Raw genomic sequence first — 20,153 nt, 5'->3', positions numbered from 1 at the left:
CGAGCAACAGCCCCCAGAGCTTGGACCCCCCTAGCTACACAAGTTACCGCCTTAACCTTAAAATTTGGTCTGAGGGCATGTAACGGCAGGTCTACCTCAGATAATCCAGCTAGCTTCACTTTTAACAGCAAGGGTAGGGAGTCAAGACTGGACTATATACTGGCCCCACTACCAGTGTGGTCAAGTATCATTGACTTCTGGGTATTGCCTAGGGATGACAGTGACCATAATGCACTGAAACTAGAATTTGCTCATCCTGGTATAGATTCTAGGCTGGAATTGAGGGATTCCCGGGATACCGGTCTTGGCCTGACTCAAAATAAACGAAGAGTAAAGTGGGAGATATTCATCTCTAACCCAGAGAGGATACCCATACTCTATCAAAGGGTTGTCCCTATACTCGAAAAAGTTCAGGAAATCATGGTTAATGATATAAACCAGAGTAACCATGAACAAGTAGGGCAGTGCCATAGAACCCTTTCTGAGACAGTATCTGCAACACTTACTCGTACCCTAAGGAGGCCAACTGCCTGTGCAGCTGGCCCAATTTGGTATAATAGGACCTGTCGTACTGCAAAATCAAGCCTCTTGACCTCTATCAAAGCAGGTCTGGGAAGCGAGATAATTAGAGCCAAGAGATCCGCTTACAAAACTTTAATCTGTAATGCGAAAAGAGAATGGGAACACCAGAAATGGGAATCCCTTTCTGTATCATTAGCCAGGGGGGACTCACAAACATTTTGGCGAACAGTGAACACTGGCTCACTGGAATTGGCCCCTGCACTGGAGCCGAACATTTCACCTAGTGCATGGTCTGATCATTTTAAATCGCTATACCAACTACCAGATGGGGAGCAGGCTGCTTTCTACCCTTTATGCACTGAGGATCCTAAAGAAATCTCCCTGTTTACATTCAAGGAGGTTAGAGCGGCTATAGCTGGATTAGCTTCAGGCAAGGCCCCAGGGTTGGATGGTATCCCAGGTGACCTTTTTAAGCAGGAGGTGGATGTCTGGACTCCATATCTAGTTTTATTATTTAACCACATTCTGCGAGGCATGGAGATTCCTGCTACTTGGCTGGGCGCAGAGATTGTTCCCATTTTTAAGAAGGGCTCTCCTCTGCTCCCAGCCAATTACAGACCCATAAGCCTCATAGATGTCTCACAAAAGATCTTTGGTAGAGTGATTCTGAACCGGCTTCAGGCCTGGATCGATGACAATAACATCTTGAGTCCCTTTCAGGCAGGTTTCAGAAGGGGGGTTTCGACGGTGGACCAGATCTTCCGATTGAATCTTCTCTACTGGAAAACAGTAACAATCGAGGGGGGCAGTCTATACACGATATTCGTCGACCTGCGGGCGGCGTTTGATTTAGTCCCTAGGGACAAACTCTGGGCAGTTTTGGCAGCTACAGGGGTTCCTGCTGATCTACTCTTTATTCTGGAGAAACTACATCAGGGCAACTACGCAAGGGTAAGATGTGGCAGAGGAGGTACCCTTTCAGATCCTTTTCCCGTTGACAGGGGGGTTAGACAGGGTTGTGTGCTTGCACCCACCCTTTTTTGCCTCTTTGTCAACGGGATCTTTAACCATCTTGACGGGATTAGTAACATCGACGCCCCAAGGTTGGCGGGCAACAGGGTACCGGCAATTATGTTTGCTGATGATACCCTGTTGCTCTCCAAATCACCTATGGGTATACAAAGGGTCCTTGACGGCTTTGTCGACTTCTGCAAGTCGCATGGTTTGGAGATCAACACTACAAAAACAAAATATATGATCTTCAACCCACCTGCCTCTACCCGATCTAGCCCGCGGATAGGGACTTCCAGTCTTGAGAGGGTATACACCTTTGAATACTTGGGGGTTATCTTTAATCCCCTAATGAGGTGGGATTCACATCAGACAAAAGTGAATCTGAAGCTAACCCAGATGACGGGCGCCGTTTCCAGGATGCTGAGTGGGCTGAGCTACAAACCATTAGGCCCACGCCTTCACATTTACAAAACCCAGGCTAGGGCGGCCGGGCTATATGGGGGCGAAATCTGGGGACATGTACCTATCCAGAAAATACAGGTTGTAGAGAACAACTTCTTGAGGCAGCTGACAGCTCTACCATCAAGCACCCCGCTATTACCCTTAAGATTGGACTTGGGCTTAAAACCCATTGCGGTGGAACTAGGCCTCAAACCTCTAATTTTCTGGCATAAATTATGGCGTACCCCAGAGCTTGAGAATTACAGAAAAGAGCTACAAGATATTCTGCGCCTTATAAGAATTGATCAAGTACCATGGCTTGCTTATATTAAACATTCCTGTGAATTAATAGGAAGATCTGATCTGTGGACTGACCCAGTTAATACATGCCCAATGTCTTCCCGCAAAACTATCTCCTCAGCTTACTATGAGCACAACTTACGTGCCCTAGTTATGAAGGCTAGGGCTGGGTCCCTTACTGAACAGTTCCTGGCATTTAAAGATACATACACCCGGGAACCAGTCCTAGATGATATTGAACCAACATTAACCAGGAAGCTTTACCTACAATGGCGCTACGGTACTTTGCCTCTTGGAGCCCATACTGTCAGCTGGTCACCTAACTCAACAACTCTATGCCCAGCGTGCGGCCACCCATCAGAGTCTGACTTGCATATAATTTTCTTCTGCCAAGCCTACCACAGACCACGTAGATACTGGCTTCTTCCACTTTTAAAAAACCTGGGTTTTAAGCATTACATTTCAGCTTATAGGATTTTAAAAACTGATTTATCACCACCAATAGTATTTGCGGTAGCAAAATTTTTAACAGCTATGTGGATCAGCCGCAATCGTTATGTAAAGCCCAAAAATTGAGGATGGACTGATCTGAATGTTGCTATGCTGCTAACTCTAAATGAGTATTTTAATGTGGTGCATAACATGTTATTTATTGTATGTTTATCTTTTATTCTTTTATGGCCCAAGTGGCCGAAATAAAGTTGAAATGATGATGATGATATAAATACAAATATAAATGCATGCATACATATACAGATATGCATCTTATTTACATGAAATTTTGAAAAATACTAATACAAGCAAAGCTAAAAAGCCACCTAATTACAAACAGAATTGCTTTAACTTAAACGAGGGCGAGACCTATTGCATTTTCAATGCTTGTTTACTTTGGTTCCATCAAGAAGGCATTCAGATGTGACACATTTGCCATAAATTCTGAATGGTAGCACTCTAGTTCCTCATTAGATCACTGTAGTAAAGCTACTGCTCACCAGGGAAGTCTGCTGCTGGTATTCAAAGTGCATGTTTCAGTCTGCATGTCAGAACTTTTTAATGAAATAGAAGAGGATTTGAGAAGTCAAAATGTGCCCTAAGTTTTCTTTCTGCAGCACTAGTCATAATTTCTATGGCAAAATGACCCCCTCATTTTGTTCCTTTGCAAATTAAATGTTTTAAATGTTACCACTTTATTCCAATCAAGATGGCTGCAGGTGTGCCATACTTTTGTCATAAGTAAGACTGTTAGCGCTCTAGTTGTTCTTTAAAACACTCTGGGATTTCTGTCATTGGGCTATACTTGGGCTACATCTCGGTGATATTTGTGCTACATTTGGGCTCTTTTGTCTCTGGTGGCCATCTTGGGAGACTTGTTATGAAGTTTCCTAATTTCCTCATTCACTGCAGTCTCCTCAGTAGGCATACTGTCAGTTTTTTACTTTGATTCAATGAAGAAGGCATTCAGATGTGTCACACATTTGCCATAAATTCTGAATGTTAGCACTCTAGTTGCTCATTAGATCACTGTAGTAAAGCTACTGCTCACCAGGGAAGTCTGCTGCTGGTATTGAAAGTGCATGTTTCAGTCTGCATGTCAGAATTCTTTAATGAAATAGAAGAGGATTTGAGAAGTCACTCAAAATGTGCCCTAATTTTTCTTTCTGCAGCACTAATCATACATTCTATGGCAAAATGAACCCTCTCATTTTGTTCCTTTTTAAATTAAATGTTTTAAATTTTACCACTTTATTCCAATCAAGATGGCTTCAGGTGTGCCATACCTTTGTCATAAGTAGGACTGTTAGCGCTCTAGTTGTTCTTTGGAACACTCTGGGAAGCTGCAGTAGAACACAAAGGAATCAACTGACAGTCTCTGCCCTTGTTGGATGTACATGTTTTACTGAGAATGTCAGACTTCATTCTCACATGACTGAGAAAGATAATGTGAATTTACAGAAAATTATGCTCTGAGTTTAGCTTATAGATCACCTTCCAAACCTCTGTGGGAAAAGCATGTGAAAATAGTTTTCTCTCAAACAAGATTCATGATATCCCAGCAGAAGGCTTTTTCACATGGTAAAATCACCTTAGAACATACTACAATTCCTAAAATGAGTATGGTACCATCAACAAATGATTTATAATGTAACTAAGGTCTTAAAACCTTCTATTAACTGCAATGCTTTTTAATGAGGTGCTATCATGTATATTGATCCCAAGATGGCTGCCAACACTTCTTGGATGAAGTGCTGACAGCCAATCAGATCTCACAATGAGATGTGTGGTTAGGCTCCGCCCAGATATGTATATGATTTTACTTTTGATTTTCTCAGGAACTACTGAACGGATTTACACCATATATGCAAAAGGCACATGCCTGACCTGAGGACTACCTCTTTGCCAAATTTCAAGTAATTCTGTTCAGCCGTTCTGGCTGTAGCTGTGTCTAAAGGTCCTATGGAAAAATGCATGGGGAAAACGCGTTTTGGGACCCCCCTTTTTTCTCGGCCCCTGCTTGACGAATCACCCCGAGACTTTCAGGGTAGGAGCTGAACGGAGCGCCCCATTAGTTTTGAAAATTTTGCGAGGATTCGTCAACCGGCGCCAAAGTTATTCAAAATAGAATTTTGAGATTTCGTATGGAAACTAGGTTGTAACTATAACTATCTACTGGCGACTGCCAGTAGAATATAAATATAAATATATATATATATATATATTCCAATCCCACTCAAAGAAATGGGGCAGAGTCCACTCGGTGACAAAGGGTGATGTTTTTATTGCCAAATTCAAAGCGCAAACAAGGAGTTTGTTGTGTCCATTGAAAGCACAAAGGAAGGAAATGCTGTCTCCAAGACACGCTGGATAGGGCAGATGCGTTTCAGCTTAATGGCTTTCTTCAGTGCCCGAATATCCTCAGCAGCGATGTTACACCTGGGGGCCAGTTTAAATAATAGTAGATCTCATCCCATTGGAGTACTGCGCTGGCCCTTCCTCCTCGGCTACTGAGTGCGCTGTTCCTGCGTCCTACTCCATGCCGGATTTTGTGCCTGCACGTAGCGAGTGCAAAATACAGTGATTTACACACTCGTACACCCAGTGGCGTCCCAGACTTGCAGGCCACGAACAACGCACACTCCAGCAGTTGACACAGGAAACAAAAGGTCAGTTCTAACTTGATCACCTTCACGCAGTAAAATACCGCTTCCTTTTTCCCCATATATATATATATATATTTATTTAAACAGATTTTATTTGTCAAATAGCTCATATAGAGCGGAGCTCTGTACCCCAGAAACTTCTGCATAAGAAACGTGCATCATTCTGACTTTGACTGTTTACATGAGCAAAGCATGGAAAAATGGAGAGCAATACAAATGAATAACAAACAGAATAACCATAACCCCACGAACCCCCATCGCACGAACGTCCACTACAGAGCAGCACATTAAAAGCAAAGGCATCGTCTACGAAAAGCATGGTCTGTCGTCGCACGAGAAACTATGTCCTGTACCAACCAAGTAGAAAGTTAAGCCGGGTCGAAGGGGCCCGTCATCGAAACGGGCTCCAACTCCAAGCCACGACAGTCTGCCCAACGCTTCCAGATTTTAAAGTGTTTAAGCGGGCACCCTCTTGCCGTGAAGATGGGAATCTCCAAACCCCTGCAGAAGTCCATGCCGTTCTTCTATGCGGACACTGGGGGCGCCACTGGTGCCTTCCAAGCCCTGGCAATATCTCTTTTAGCCAAAGTGAACCCTAGCAGCATAAGATGGCGTTTGTATATGTTGCCCCCAACCCTGTCCATAACATGTAGGCGTATCGGCTTCGGCGAGCAGGGAAGGACCCAACCCAACACTTCAGAGAGGCAGGCCATAACTTCCCTACAAAATCGCGCCAAAGCAGAACAGTGCCAGACTGTATGCAGCAGAGTACCCTCTTTCCACTCACATCTGAGACACAAATTGGAAGCCACCAGACCTGCCCTCCACAGCCTAACCCTGGTGAAGTATACCCGATGAAGGTACTTGAACTGGATAAGGCGTAGACTTACGGCTTTGACAGCCGCCCGCGGGGATGCCAGGGCTTCCGTCCAGTCCTCCTCTTCCCTTCCAGTGGGTCCACGTCAACATCCCAGGCCTCCCTAAGGTTCTGCATCGTGGGGGAACTATGAGTAACCAGGGACTGGTCTTGGAGATCTCCCTTGAACACCTTCGCCTCAATCGGGCTAAACTCGGCCAATGACTCTAAGCCCTCCATACTAGGGGAAATAGCGTGCCTGAACTGCAGAAATCTGTAGAATTGGGTCTTTGGCATATGGAAATCCTTCTGTAGATCTTCAAAGGACTTCAGGACCGGCCCCTGCATTACGTCACCCAGAGTAGAGATACCAATACTGTCCCAACCACGAAACCCAGGTAAAGTAGGCAATTGCGGCAGTCGCCCATTGTGCCAGAGAGGAGTCTCCCGCGTCAACCTATTCCACCAGCCCATCCTCCGTAGAGCCTGCTGCCAGATTTGGAATATAACCTTTGTGACAGACGGCAAGGAGTTGCGTAGCGGTACAGAATATAGTATAGTGTGTAAAGAAAGATCCCCCATGTACTTCCGTTCAACAGCGTACGCAGAGTCAGCCCTATCCCCATACCACCATTCATTTAGGACTAGCAGGTGCGAGGCCATGTAGTACGATAAGGTATCAGAAGTCGCCAGCCCCCCACAGTATGTCGATTGAAATCTGAAAGAGACACGTTAGTGATAGATTTCTTACCTTAGAATATCCCCAGGCGTCAGGCTGGATCCGGAAAGATTTTCTGCTTAGCAGTACCCCTGCGTGCCAGCATGTGGTGCCGTGCGGCTCCGTGCCAGTCACTGGCGTCGTACGCACCGGGATGACGACACGGAGGCTACTTAGGAGCCACCCATGCGCGCTGACGTCAGTTCTTTCTTTTTCCGCACCGAAAAGCGCAGATCCGGATTGAGCACGTACTTCTGGTCATTTTTTGACCGCTTTTTTGAGACTTTGTCTCCTTCTTCTGTTCTCTGGTGCATGTAGGGATCCCCGGCTTTAAATCTTGTGCCTCTACTGCCTGGAGAACGACCACGACTCCCGGGATTGTCTGGACTGCCGTGCCATGGCCCGAAGTCACTGGAGGTCCGGCACTCCTCTCGCCACCGCTCCGGGTCTAGGGGCCGTTCGCGGGACCGGAGACGTCGCTCATCGGACTCTTAAAGTCCTCAACTTCGGATTCTGGTAAGCGACGCCACAAAAAGTTGAAGAAGCGTGTTCGCTCTCCGACATCCCACCTGTCGCTTCCCGGAGGGGGTCAGGGGCGCTCCGCCCCTGCGGCTCCTCTGGAGCCTGGGAGTCCCGCGGCCTACCCGCTATACCCGGGTCCGTCGGCGACTCCCGAACAGCAGCAGGTGTTTCTCCTTGCCTTGGACCGCCTTTTTAGGCCTCTGTCTCCAGCCGGCACGCCTTCGGGCCCCGCGGCTCTGTGTCCAGATCCTGTTGACCCGGCGACACCGCCTCTGGCGCCAGCCCCGGAGCCACTGGATCCGGCGCCTGCGGCTCTGGCGCCACAAGGTGTAACGCCGCTGGTTCTGGCCCCGGCGTTGCCCTTGGCTCTGGCCCCAGCGCCGCCCCTGGCTCTGCCGCAGGCGCTGCGCTGTGTGCAGTTTATACCGCCCCTGCCCCGGTTCTTGGACCATTTCGTTCTGACTTGGGACCCTCATTGGGACATGGCCCTGGCTGGTGCCGCTCCTGACGCCGCTGGGCCCCTCTCCGGCCCCGGTCCTGCCGCCACGGCCGGCTCCTTCTACCCCGGAGCCGAATGAGGACTGGGACGGCTCCGAGGACTCCCTTGCACGGCAGTGTGACTCCGAGCAGGATTGGGTAGATGAACTCCAGGATGCGGGTGAACTTGATGTCTTCTGACCCGGGTTTTGCCTCGCCTCCGCCTACTATGGAGGAGGGCGCTTCCTACCCTATGGTGCTGCGTCGAGCCGTGGAGACTCCACCTCGACCTCCCTACGGTGGCCATTAAGACAAACCTCCTTACGGAGGTGCTCCAGCCGGCGTCTACGTCATCAGAGCCACTGCTTCCTTTCAATGAGGCCCTTACCGAAGTCCTCCTAGGTACTTGGTTGCGGCCGGCCTCGGGGGTGCCGGTGGACAAGAACGTCGCTAGGCGTCACCGCCCGGTGCCTGGTTACCCTGCTTTCTTGACCACTCACCCCATGCCTGAGAGCCTTGTCATTCAGGCCTCGACCTCGCAGAGTGCATTCCCCTCGGCTCCGCTGGATAAGGACTCTAAGAGGCTAGACCAATATGGCAAGAGGTTGTTCTCCTCCGCCAGTTTGGGGTTGAGGTCGGTTAATACCGCCTTCTTATTGGGCCGTTACTCCCATGCAGTGTGGGATTCGGTGACGGAGGGTCTGCCTCAGTGCTCTGAGGAGGTTCAGGCTCCTTTCCCAGGCGGTTGCGGAGGGCAAGGATGCGGCGAAGTTTGCCATCAGATGTGGTTTGGATACCGCGGATTCGTTGGGCAGGGCGATTTCCACGACAGTGGCGTTGCGGTGCCACGCCTGGTTGCGCTCTACAGGGTTTTCACCCGATTTCCAGACTTCGCTCCTGGACATGCCCTTTGACGGCTCCCGCCTTTTTGGGGACAAGGCTGACCATGCCTTGGAGCACTTTAAAGACTCTCGTGCCACGGCGAAGTCTTTGGGTCTTTCCTCGAAAGCCCCTGCCCGACAGTGTTTCGTTCCTTTTGTGTCCAGGACAGGGGTACCCATCCGCGTTCTTCCAACAGGCCTGTGCAGAACCAGCCTCAGCGAGGCAGCGGATGTGGGTCACGCAAAGGCGGGTCTGGTAACCTGGGAGGTGGTCAGTCCACCTCCACCCCTGCCGCTTCCGCCTCGAAGCCTTGCTAGTCCGAGCTTCAGGGGGCAGGGTCCGCCTCCACCTCCACCATTGGCGCGAGATCACATCGGATAAGTGGGTGCTGCAGATAGTCTGCCAGGGTTACTCTCTCCCCTTTCTGTCCTCCCCTCCAGCTATGCCGCCTCGGTGCCACTGCATGTCGTAGGATCATTCGGCCCTTCTCCGTCAGGAAGTCTCGGCCCTCCTGGCCAAAGGTGCCGTCGAGCGCGTTCCTGGGCTGGAAGTGGGACATGGTTGTTATTCCCACTACTTTCTGGTCCCCAAGAAGGACAAGGGGGGCTTGCGCCCCATCTTGGACCTCCGGGACGTCAATGGCTTCCTCCGGAAGGAGAAGTTCAAGATGCTTACTCTGGCTCAGGTCCTGTCTGCCCTGGAGACTGGATGGTAGCGCTTACTTTCACATCCCTGTCCTGCCGTCCCACCGGTGTTACCTGCGGTTTATGGTGGGCCAGGAGCATTTTCAGTTTGCCGTGCTCCCCTTCGGCCTTACCAGCGCCCCTCGGGTGTTTATGAAGGTGATGGCAGTGGTCGCAACTCATCTGCTCAGGTTGGGGGTGTCAGTCTTCCCCCTACCTCGACGACTGGTTGTTGAAGGCGGGCTCGCCCCAGGCAGTTGTCCACCACCTTCAGACTACGGCCGACCTCCTGCATTTGCTGGGGTTCTCCATCAATGTGCCGAAGTCTCACCTGAGTCCCTCACAGAAGCTCCCCTTCATCGGGGCGGTTCTGGATTCAACGTTGTTTCGGGTTTATCCTCCCGAGCAGCGAGTCCGGGATATTCAGGCTATGATTCCGATCTTTCAGCCTTTATCCTGGGTTTCGGTCAGGATGACCCTCCGGCTGCTGGGCCTGATGGCCTCCTGCATCCTGCTGGTAACGCATGCCAGATGGCATATGCGGGCTCTGCAGTGGGACCTGAAGTTCCAGTGGGCGCAGCATCAGGGCGACCTGTCCGGTCACGTCCAGATCTCGGAGGGTGCTGCACAACAGTTGCAGTGGTGGCTCACGGACCACGATTGGGTCAGTGGCAGATCCCTCTCCCTTCCCCAACCGGAGCACACAATGGTGACGGATGTGTCTCTCCTAGGATGGGGTGGCCACATGGGAGAGGCGGAGATCATGGGCCTCTGGTCTCCGGCGGAGTCCCGGGGTCCATATCAACCTCCTGGAGCTGCGGGCGATCCGGCTTGCACTGAAGGCTTTCCTTCCCTCTGTCTGGGGAAGTGTAGTTTAGGTGTTCACGGACAACACCACCGCCATGTGGTATTGCAACAAACAGGGCGTGGTGGGGTCCTGGACCCTATGTCAGGAGGCTCTGCGCCTCTGGACATGGCTGGAACATCACAACATTACCTTGGTGGTAATGCATCTGGCCGGTTCTCTGAACGCCAGGGTGGATGAACTCAGCCGCTGGTGCATGATGAATCACGAATGGCGTCTGCACTCGGACGTGGCGCAAGGTCTCTTTCAGCAGTGGGGAGAGCCTTGGTTAGATCTATTCGCCACCAAAGAGAACGCGCAATGTCATCAGTTCTGCGCGTTGGAATTTCCAAGGCGGCACTCGCTTGGAGATGCTTTTCATCGCGAGTGGAGTTGTGGTCTGTTGTACGCCTTTCCACCTATACCACTTCTGCCCAGAGTGCTGAAGAAGATCAGGCGTGACCGGGCCCAAGTCATTCTTGTGGCTCCGTACTGGGCTCGAAGAGTATGGTATCCCGAGCTACTCAGTATGAGCATCTCTACCCTGGTCTGTCTGCCTCTTCGGGAGGATCTTCTGTCGCAGCAGCAGGGGACGATCCTCCACCTGAACCTGTCCAGCCTCCACCTCCATGCTGGGAGATTGAGTGGTGACGGTTGACACCTTTCGATCTTTCTTCCAGAGTCTGTGATGTCATTCTGGCAGCCAGGCGTCCCTCCACTAAAACGGTGTACGCCTGCTGCTGGAACAGATTTGTGGCGTGGTGCACAGTGAAAGCTGTGGATCCCCTTTCGGCTCCTCTTTCTGAGGTTCTTCTGTTTCTTCTGTCTTTGGCCCAGCAGGGCTCTGCTCTGGGCACTATCAAAGGTTATCTTTCTGCCATTTCCGCCTTCCTGAGGCTTCCTGATCAGCCTTCTCTTTTTAAGTCCCCGGTTGTTAACCGTTTCCCCAAATGAAATGAAATGAATTGAAAAGAGGATTTATTGAGCGCGATAGCTACCCTGAGGCGTCCCAGCGCTAACAGACAAGACGTGTGGGTGAGAATTGAGGCATTACACACAGTTTCCTCCCGTGCCTTTCATAATGCCTCAGTGGGACTTGGATCTTGTCTTGACTTTTCTGATGTGTGCTCCGTTTGAGCCTCTTCATAACTGTCCTTTGCGTCTTCTTACTCTTAAGACTGCTTTCCTGGTTGCTATCATCTCTGCCCGCAGAGTGAGTGAGCTCCAGGCTCTTTCTTCCAAGCCTCCTTTCCTTTCTGTTCATCCGGACAAGGTGGTTTTGAGGACCTGTCCTTCTTTCTTGCCAAAGGTTGTTACGCCCTTTCACATCCACCGTCTGGTCCCCAAACGAGCGCTCGCATTCTATCTGCAGCGGGCACAGCAGTTCCGGGTGGATGATCAACTCTTTGTTGACTACGTAGGTGCCAAGAGAGGTTGGGCGGTGCACAAACGGACCATCCCCCGGTGGGTCATTCTATGCATCAAAGCATGTTACTCCTTGGCCAAGAAGGAGCCTCCTGTGGGGCTGCGTGCCCATTCGACCAGGGCTACTGCAGCTGCTACTGCCTTGGGATGCGGTGTCCCCTTGCAGGATATTTGTCAAGCAGCTACGTGGGCCTCGCTGCACACGTTTACCAAGCACTACTGCCTTGACAGTCTGGTCCAGAGAGACGGTTTCTTTGGCCGTTCTGTGCTCCGTGACTTTCTGGTGTAACTTGTTCTCAGACCCACCACCGGGGTTGGTATTGCTGGGGTATCTATTCTAAGGTAAGGAATCTATCACTAACGTCTCTTTCAGATGCACAAGTTACTACTTGTGTAACGATATATCTGCAAGAGACATTAGTTAGTGATAGATTCCTTACCGCCCTACCCCTCCTCCCCGTTCTGCGAACTGATTACTAGGGAGAAGGTCATCCCCTTTTAGGGCCCTAGTTTTATGCACCAGTGGTCAGTTTCTTGCATGGCTCTGCGTTTCGGCGGGGGGAAGTTGTGTACAGAACTGACGTCCGCGCGCATGGGTGGCACCTAAGTAGCCTCCGTGTCGTCATCTCGGCGCATAAGATGCCATGCCAGTGACGGGCGCGGAGCTGCACGGCACCACCTGCTGGCGTGCAGGGGTACTGCTAAGCAGAAAATCTTTCCGGATCCAGCCTGACGCCTTGGGATATTCTAAGGTAAGGAATCTATCACTAACTAATATCTCTTACAGATATATCGTTACACAAGTGGTAACTTGTGCAACAAACCCACAGAATCTGTCCCAGGGCCGCGTTGACCTGTCGGAACCATCTGGGAGGGATCGGATATGGGTGATTTTGCAAATGATAAGAGATACAAATATTCTTTTAGTTATTATATTTTCTAGAACCAAGCAAGCCTGGCACAGTAGTAATGCAGTTTGTAAACAGTTTGAATTGTAATTGTATATGCACTTAGTTTTTACTTACAGTATGGTTGCGGAGAAATGCAATACTTAGTAAGTTCAGGACATAGACTTGAATAAACTTTTCAGTAAAATACTAGGTAAGTTACTTTTTGGATTACTTTTCTTACACTGAGTAGCATACCTAGATACTACTCTGGGACATTTCCTGTAAACAGGTAAGTAACATCGTTTTTGTTAAACAGTACAATTTTAAAGAATTTCTTTAGGTTTTCGAATTAAACACTTACAAACGTTTCCAAGAAAAACAGTCAATGTTATCTTATGGAGGAAAATAGTGTTATCGGTTTTAAGGTATTTGGTAGTGGGAGTTGAGGTTCTGGGGGTAGACTCGGGGATCCCCCAGGGTCAAGGATGCGCTCTAGTTACACCCTCAGTGGCACTAGGGCGGCCAGGTGCAGAGTGCTGAGGCCCAATTTTATCCAATGGGGATAGGGGGCCTCCAGTTGGTGGCTGCTGACGAGCAGGCCACTTAGTTGTGGGAGCAAAGCTCCTGGACTTTAGCTCAGGGCAAATGGGGAAACAAAGTATCACCAAAGGTGCACCCTCAGCGGCACTAGAGCGCTGGGGGCAGGCTGCTGTTTTAACGTGGGGCGCCTTGTTTGTAATGGTGAACCTCCAGTTTGCAAAGGGACTGCAGGCTTGGGGACGAAGTTCTTCTGGGTGCAACTACCACTTTGAGAGGTAAGTTGGGGGTTGGTTAGGCACCGTCAGTTTGGCCACCCAAAGCCATGGGGCGTCGGGTGCAGGGGTTCCTTTTGGGGTCGGATCTTCCTACCAGCTCCTGGTCGCGGTTGGGAGGACCTTCCGGATTTAGGCTGCAGGCGTCAGCTGGAGGCTTGAGGCAGGTCAGGGGTCACCGGAGCTCGGGTTAGGATCGCCGGGGGGCCGCCTTTTGGTGTTTGCCCGCTCGGGCTGTGGACGGAGGGTGCAGAGTGGGTTGGATGCAAGGTGTCCAGCCGGAACCAGAGGTTGCAGATGAACAAATCCTGTGTTCACAGGAGACAAAGTCTTGGTGGTTGAAGTCAGGCAGGTTCTCTGGAGATTTTGAGGTTCTGGCTGCAGGACACACCGGGATTTTGCAGGAGCAGGTTTGAGGTGGAGACAGGCCGGTAGGGCAGGGGATAAGTCAGTGGGTGTCTTCCACTTGTTAGCTTCTGCACGGCTGTTCGGTCCTTCTTCTTCTCTTGCAGTTGCTTGTCTGAGGAAGCAAGGTTCAGGGCTGCCCCTAAATACTAGATTTAGAGGTGTTACAGGTCCCTTCCCTGGGGTGGTTACACCCAGTATAATTCCACCCTCCAGTGGGAAGGGGGCATGAGCCTGTCTCTGGTTGGCTGAGTCCACCCATCTGCAAGATGTCGGGGACTGAGAGATGGGCTTCACATCGCCTCCTCCACCTGAGGGGTGGAGTTGGCAGAGGTGGACACACCTCTCTTCCTTACTTGTTTTTCCCGCCGTTTCTCCTGCCGAAAGTGGGGGTCAAAACCAGTCGGTACCAGTTGCTGAAAGCAACAAGTGGCTGGGGAAGCTCACAAAGGTGGCAAGCCTTTAAAGCTTCCCCTTTGTGAACCCTGCCCGTCCTGGGGGAGGAGTCTTGGCACCCCATCCCAGAATGTGCATTGTTTCAAGCCCCAGAGAGCAGCAGTCTCTCGACCCAGGGGTCCAGAAACATGTCTGGTGGTGGCAGCTGAGAGCAGCCACACAGCCTGGACACTAGTGGTTGGTTAGTTTTCAGGGGGCCTCTCTAAGATGCCCTCTGTGTGCATTTTTCATTAAATCCCACACTGGCATCAGTGTGGGTTTAATGTGCTGAGAAGTTTGATACCAAACTTCTCGGTTTTCAGTGTAGTCATTATAGTGCTGTGGAGTTCGTAATGACAAACTCCCAGCACCATATACTCTTAATGGCAGCACTGCACTTACAACGTCTAAGAATGGACTTAGGCACTGTATGGGTACAGGGCTCATGCACCCGTACCCTCACCACTGGTATAGTGCACCCAGCTATAGGGGTGACTGATCTAGGACAGGGCAGTGTCTTGTAGGCATGGCACACACAGATGTGTGCTATGTCGACTCTTCACATAGTTCTGCACCAAAACATGCAGCCTGCAAAGGCAGTGTGTGAGTGTAATGGTACAGGACCTCTAAGGGTGGCACAATAAATGCTGCAATCCTTAGATGCCTTATCTGGTCACAGTGCCCTGGGTACCTGTGGTATCATTCACCAGGGGCTGAACTGTGGCCAGAGATGCCAATTGAGTTTAGGCTTATGTAGGAGAGTGGAATCTGACTAATGGTTGCCCCAAACTTTTTGCCTGGTATTTGAGTGGTTTTTGACTAGTCTGGCTGGGATCCTGCTATCCAGGACCCCAGCCTATCTGCTTTCTCCCTAAAACTGATATGAGTACTCTAGGTACAAACCTGATTGGATGTTGGGCATGCCCTACCAGTCCCTTGTAGATGGTACCCTAGGTACCCAGGGCATGGGTCCCCCAGTAGTCCTACCAGGGCTGCAGCACTTATTGTGCCACCCTGGGACAGCCACCCAAACTGACACCACCAGACCACTACTGTAGTCTGGGTAAGGTGGTGCAAGCACCCCTTACAGGGATGTAGGTACCCTATATCCCACACCATTACAACACATATACTCTCATAGGTCACCCCTATGGCAGGCCCTGGTAATCCTACAGGGCTGGGTGCTGAGGTATGTGTGAGGGGGGACCCCTACGTGAGTAGGACCTCTCTGCAACCTTCGTAAAATCGTTACTGGGTTGTTTGTAGTGTAGCCATACCATATACTCTTAACCGCATTATAAGTAAATCGCGTCATCGCGATAACTTGAGAATGGCTACACAGAACCATATCGTGTTTGGTGTCAAACATGAAGGAATCAAACCCCCCGGCCAGCCATGGGCATGAGGTTACGATTCCCCCTTGCTAGAAGGGCGATATGGGAAAAGCGGTAGAATTTAGACACCAATTTAAAAGTGCACAAGTTACACAAAATGGCTACTGCCCGCCACCTACACGACCCTGGCTGGCTGTTGCTGGGGAAAACCCCAGCCTCGCCAGCTGGACAATAGGGCTCCTGTGACAGGGAGGTGCTAGCATCTCCCCAGACAGGATAATGTGGATTGGAACAGGGTGGGTGCACCAAATGTCCATACAGAGTTGCACGTAGGCAGCTGCAGAGCCCCAATTCTGCATACACCGCCTGGAACCGGTTCAGGGGCATCCTGCCCGTCGCCCAGGCGGGAAACACACAAAGGGGAGTGGGTGTAGCCACCCTTTCCCTCCTCTACTCTGATTGGTAGGCTCTTGTTGGGACCATCCCCTAATCTTGGGGATATATGTGAATAACCTGGCCCCAGAGCCTCAGATTAATCGAGAACTTTACAGAACTGACCTTCGATGAGCTGCTGCCCAGCTGACTGAAGAAATCTCCCTTGGGATAAAGGAGTTATCCCCCTGCTTGGCAGGCACCTGAAAGACTGCAAGATACCCGGTTGGAACTTCGCTGCTCTCACAAACTTCGACGTCTTCCAGCAACCTTGAGGTGGGTCTCCAGAGCATCCTAGAGTCCTGTGAGCGTGCCCAGCAAGTCTGAGCACCATGGATCGCGTGGGTGCCGAGATCCCTGCATACCCCGAGACCCCGGCCACCTCTTGCATAGCACACGACCCCGACCAGTGGGGAAGTTGTGCTTTGGCCCATTTCTGAGCCAACCGTCAAGCAGCATCCGTGCCAAATCTCAGCTCCCTAGCCCGCTCCGGTGGCCCGTGGGAGCCCTTTTACGCACTCCATTTTGCTGCCTTCCGCGGTCCCTTGTCACTCGACTTGTGGGCCCTGGCGGAGGACAATCTTCACATCCAAGAGTTCCCCTGGTTGCTCCAGGCCTGCTCTGCGCTCTCTCCAAAGAAGAGCACCCTCAGACCTCGTGGGTCTGCACCAGCAGCTGCTTTGTTCATCTTGCGTGGGTTGCGGTTGCCAAGGCTTAGTGGATCCAATCGGGACACTAACACCGCAGCGACCCTCATCCGACGTGGGACAGTCTCCCTCCAGAAGCTGGCCTTCCTTGAAGCCTCCCGGAGCCCGTGACTGCAGAGCCAAGCTGCATCTACCTCACCTGAAGCACCCGACATCGAAGGGCTCCTTGCTGTGAGCCCCCTGGTCACTGTGCCGTGACCCAGACTCTGTCCCCTCTGCTTTCAGGTTCTTTACATTTTCTACATCTTAGATCTTCACAACTTCGACTCTTTCAGCTAGCAGCAGTTTGGACTCCTTTTCCATTGAAAATCAGCCCGCGACCCGACACCAGAATCGACCTATGCACCCGGCTTCCCTGGGGCAGGTAACAGTGGTACTTCGGTACTCCCGTGGTGGTGGGCTCTCCAAAGCCTTAAGTCTCAAGCCTTAACTTTGTACTACTGCTAGAAGTGTCTTTAAACTGTAAATATTCAACCGCGACATTCTCCATAGGCTAACATTGCGATCCCGATAGCAGCTCTTTGCACTGCATGCGTCTCCCGTGGGTCCCCTTCCTCTTAACTGTGGGTGGATTCTGAAGGGGCAAGCGATCCTGAATGCCCTAGGCATTGCCTGTAGAATTGTTGTGGTTCTTATACCACTATTTTAGTATATGGTTTGGTCCCCCCCTGGGGCCCATTGATTTCTGTGCTATTTATTGTGTTTATAAATGCTTGTTTAAAGTGTAACTTTGCCACTAGCCACATAAAGTGACTGTGGGATTCTGTCTAGAATAAATACATATATTTTATATATATACCTGTGTGGGCTACTCTTGCATTTGGTCATTCAAGAGGTTATTATGGTAAAACAATAAGCTTAACACTCCTTCAAGACTTAGCCTGAAGGCTGCTCTCCACAGCTACCACTAGGATAGCTTTCTTTAAAGGTTGTCTTAAACCTATCATCAATAAGAGTCGAATTGGACTGGTGCAAGGTGTCCCTATAACTAGGAACAGCATATGCCAGGCCAACTTCTCACAGCTTAAATGCAGTTTTAGGGAAAGAACATATGCCCTAGGAACCTCATTAGCAGGAGCCCAGGGCACACTCAGTCAAAGCACTTCAGCAAAAAGTGGGGGCAACCATGCAGAAAGGGCACTTTCTCACACTGGCTATCTCAGCAAGCTGAAGATCCATGTAGATTAGTGTAGACCTGGGCATCCCATACTTCTCTCAAACACAAAACAGCACTCTGAAGTCTAAAGTTAATAATGGAAGGGGAGGGTCCTGGTTCTGCAATACATTCATCATGTCTGCCCCCTCCCAAAGCAAACACAGTAAATTATCTAACTGTATTTGACACTTTAACAGCATTACAGTGTTGTGTGTGCCCATGAAAAATCTGGCTAATGCAGCCATACTGCTGTTGACTCAGACATCTGAGTAAATAAACTAATCACGGCTGTGTGGAGGGGAAGCACATTTTTCTGTGGATGCACACAACTTGTGCCCAGTCTAAACATGTACTCCTGACTATCAGCATGTGGGCGGAGCCAAAGCACCTCTCTAGTACTCCTGAGAGCTCTTTTTTTGGTTCATTACATTGTTTGGCGACAGCTGGGCTGTCAACCGAGACCTACAAAAAGAGGCTTGAGGCATAGGTGTGCATGCTTTGTAAAGTAACAAATGTTTAAAATATGCTAGTATGCAATTAATTGAAGGAAGCGAAAGATAGGGCGATATAATGCTACACAGACTTTTTAAAAATGTCTACTTGCCCTGCAGGTATCTGAATAGATTTATGGAAAACCTCCCCTGAGGAACAAAGTGGAGGCCTTTTTGTCATGTGAACCACATTCTTCTCTCCCATAGATGCATTAAATTATGGCAATGACCAATGTTCTTATTTATACAATGACATATATGTATTCAACTACTTACTGTATATATTTTTGTTTCCAGTAGCAATCGCAACAAAGCCTTGTTTCATTGGCTTTCCAGTCTTCCTGTGCAGCTGGTTCAACTAAGTTCAAGAAATCCCGAACTTTCAGCCCAGTTGATTGACACAATCCATGCTGCAGCAGCACGTTCAAACAAGGAATTGCTTAGCAGTTTGCAAGCCACTGCTTGCCAGATCTATGGTAACCATTTATTCTTTCCTGTGAAATTGTTAAACATTTTCAGTTGTCATATGAGTGTTTTGATTATTTTTCAAACATCTGCAATATCTTCTTAGACAAAGCCACATTGAATGGCCATGTTATTTGTGTGGGGTTTATGTTGGCTGCTTTTAAGTTTTAACATAAAATATTTGCTTAAAACGTTAATCGTCTAGTGCATTGCTATAAATACCAATACAAATCTTTCTGCTCTTTTGTCGTTGATTCTTGTCTGGTTTGGAACATTTGTAAAACTAGTTAGAAGGGCAGGACAGAAAGAAGGGTAATTGAGATTGCTTCATGTAATAGGACATCAAGAGTTATGGAATTGAAGGAAAATGCATTACCCTGTAACCAAGATGGCTCCTGCAAAATCAAGAATAGCAATAATAGTTAATGCACGTTATTCCAAATGTGGTCTCTCATTCCAATTGCTTTCTTTTATATCTAATGAGCACAGCTATGTAATAGGCGTCCCTGCTCTGCAGTTTGTTGCACTAGTCCTAAATTGACTTTGTTAGGATTGGCACTTGCTTTAAGTTATGCTGAATGTCTATCAAGGTACGTGATCTGAATTGCATATCCACAGTTCTCATGCATGTGCTATTCTGACCATTGGTAACTAGAGGAGAGTTCACCTTTCCACCCAAGAGTATCTCCCTGCATCCATATTTTCAAATGTTAAAGTGGAATTGCACATCCTTGTGCCAGCTGTAATGACAGAAATCCCTGAAAAACACGAGTGACCTTAGTGACTACACATGCAGCGTGATAAGAATGGGATGTGTTTCGGTTGCATGATGGAAAAATTTGCTGAGGGATACTGTGTAATGGAGGAGCCTATGGATATTGCCTGATAGTAAAGCCTGTCAAGGCTTACATTACAGTAACAAAATGTAAGAGATGTAAATGGAATACCAGGACTTGCTCTGTAAGACTAGAACAAAACCATCTGAATTCCAAGGACCACAAGGGCTTGTCAGTAGGAGCCTCATAGCTAATATTCGCAACTTCCCTTAAGTTCCCACATGCACATTTAAACTTATGTAGGGCCGAATGTTAATGCATATAAGACGTAACAGAATCTACTGCTGAATTCATTCTGCCTGGGCACAGGCCATATCACCCCCTCCCGCACCTCACTAATTTCCTTAC

At 49.4% G+C, this 20,153-nt stretch overlaps 1 protein-coding gene across 3 annotated transcripts in view; it reads left to right on the top strand.

The window, feature by feature from the left end:
- TEX10 (testis expressed 10) overlaps nt 1-20,153 on the top strand; it is a 429,953-nt gene that overhangs the window by 106,224 nt on the left and 303,576 nt on the right. For 2 of the 3 annotated variants that reach the window (XM_085606784.1, XM_085606782.1), the window contains exon 7: nt 18,802-18,980. In XM_085606784.1, the coding sequence (XP_085462910.1) occupies nt 18,802-18,980 (179 nt within the window). The remainder of the gene's footprint in view (nt 1-18,801; nt 18,981-20,153) is intronic. The other variant, XM_085606783.1, reaches the window with a different exon arrangement.

The sequence above is a fragment of the Triturus cristatus genome, chromosome 5_2, assembly GCF_964204655.1.
Source record: "Triturus cristatus chromosome 5_2, aTriCri1.1, whole genome shotgun sequence".
NCBI lineage: Eukaryota > Metazoa > Chordata > Amphibia > Caudata > Salamandridae > Triturus > Triturus cristatus.
The sequence above is the reverse complement of the archived record's forward strand: the minus strand, read 5'-3'. Positions and strand labels throughout refer to the sequence as shown.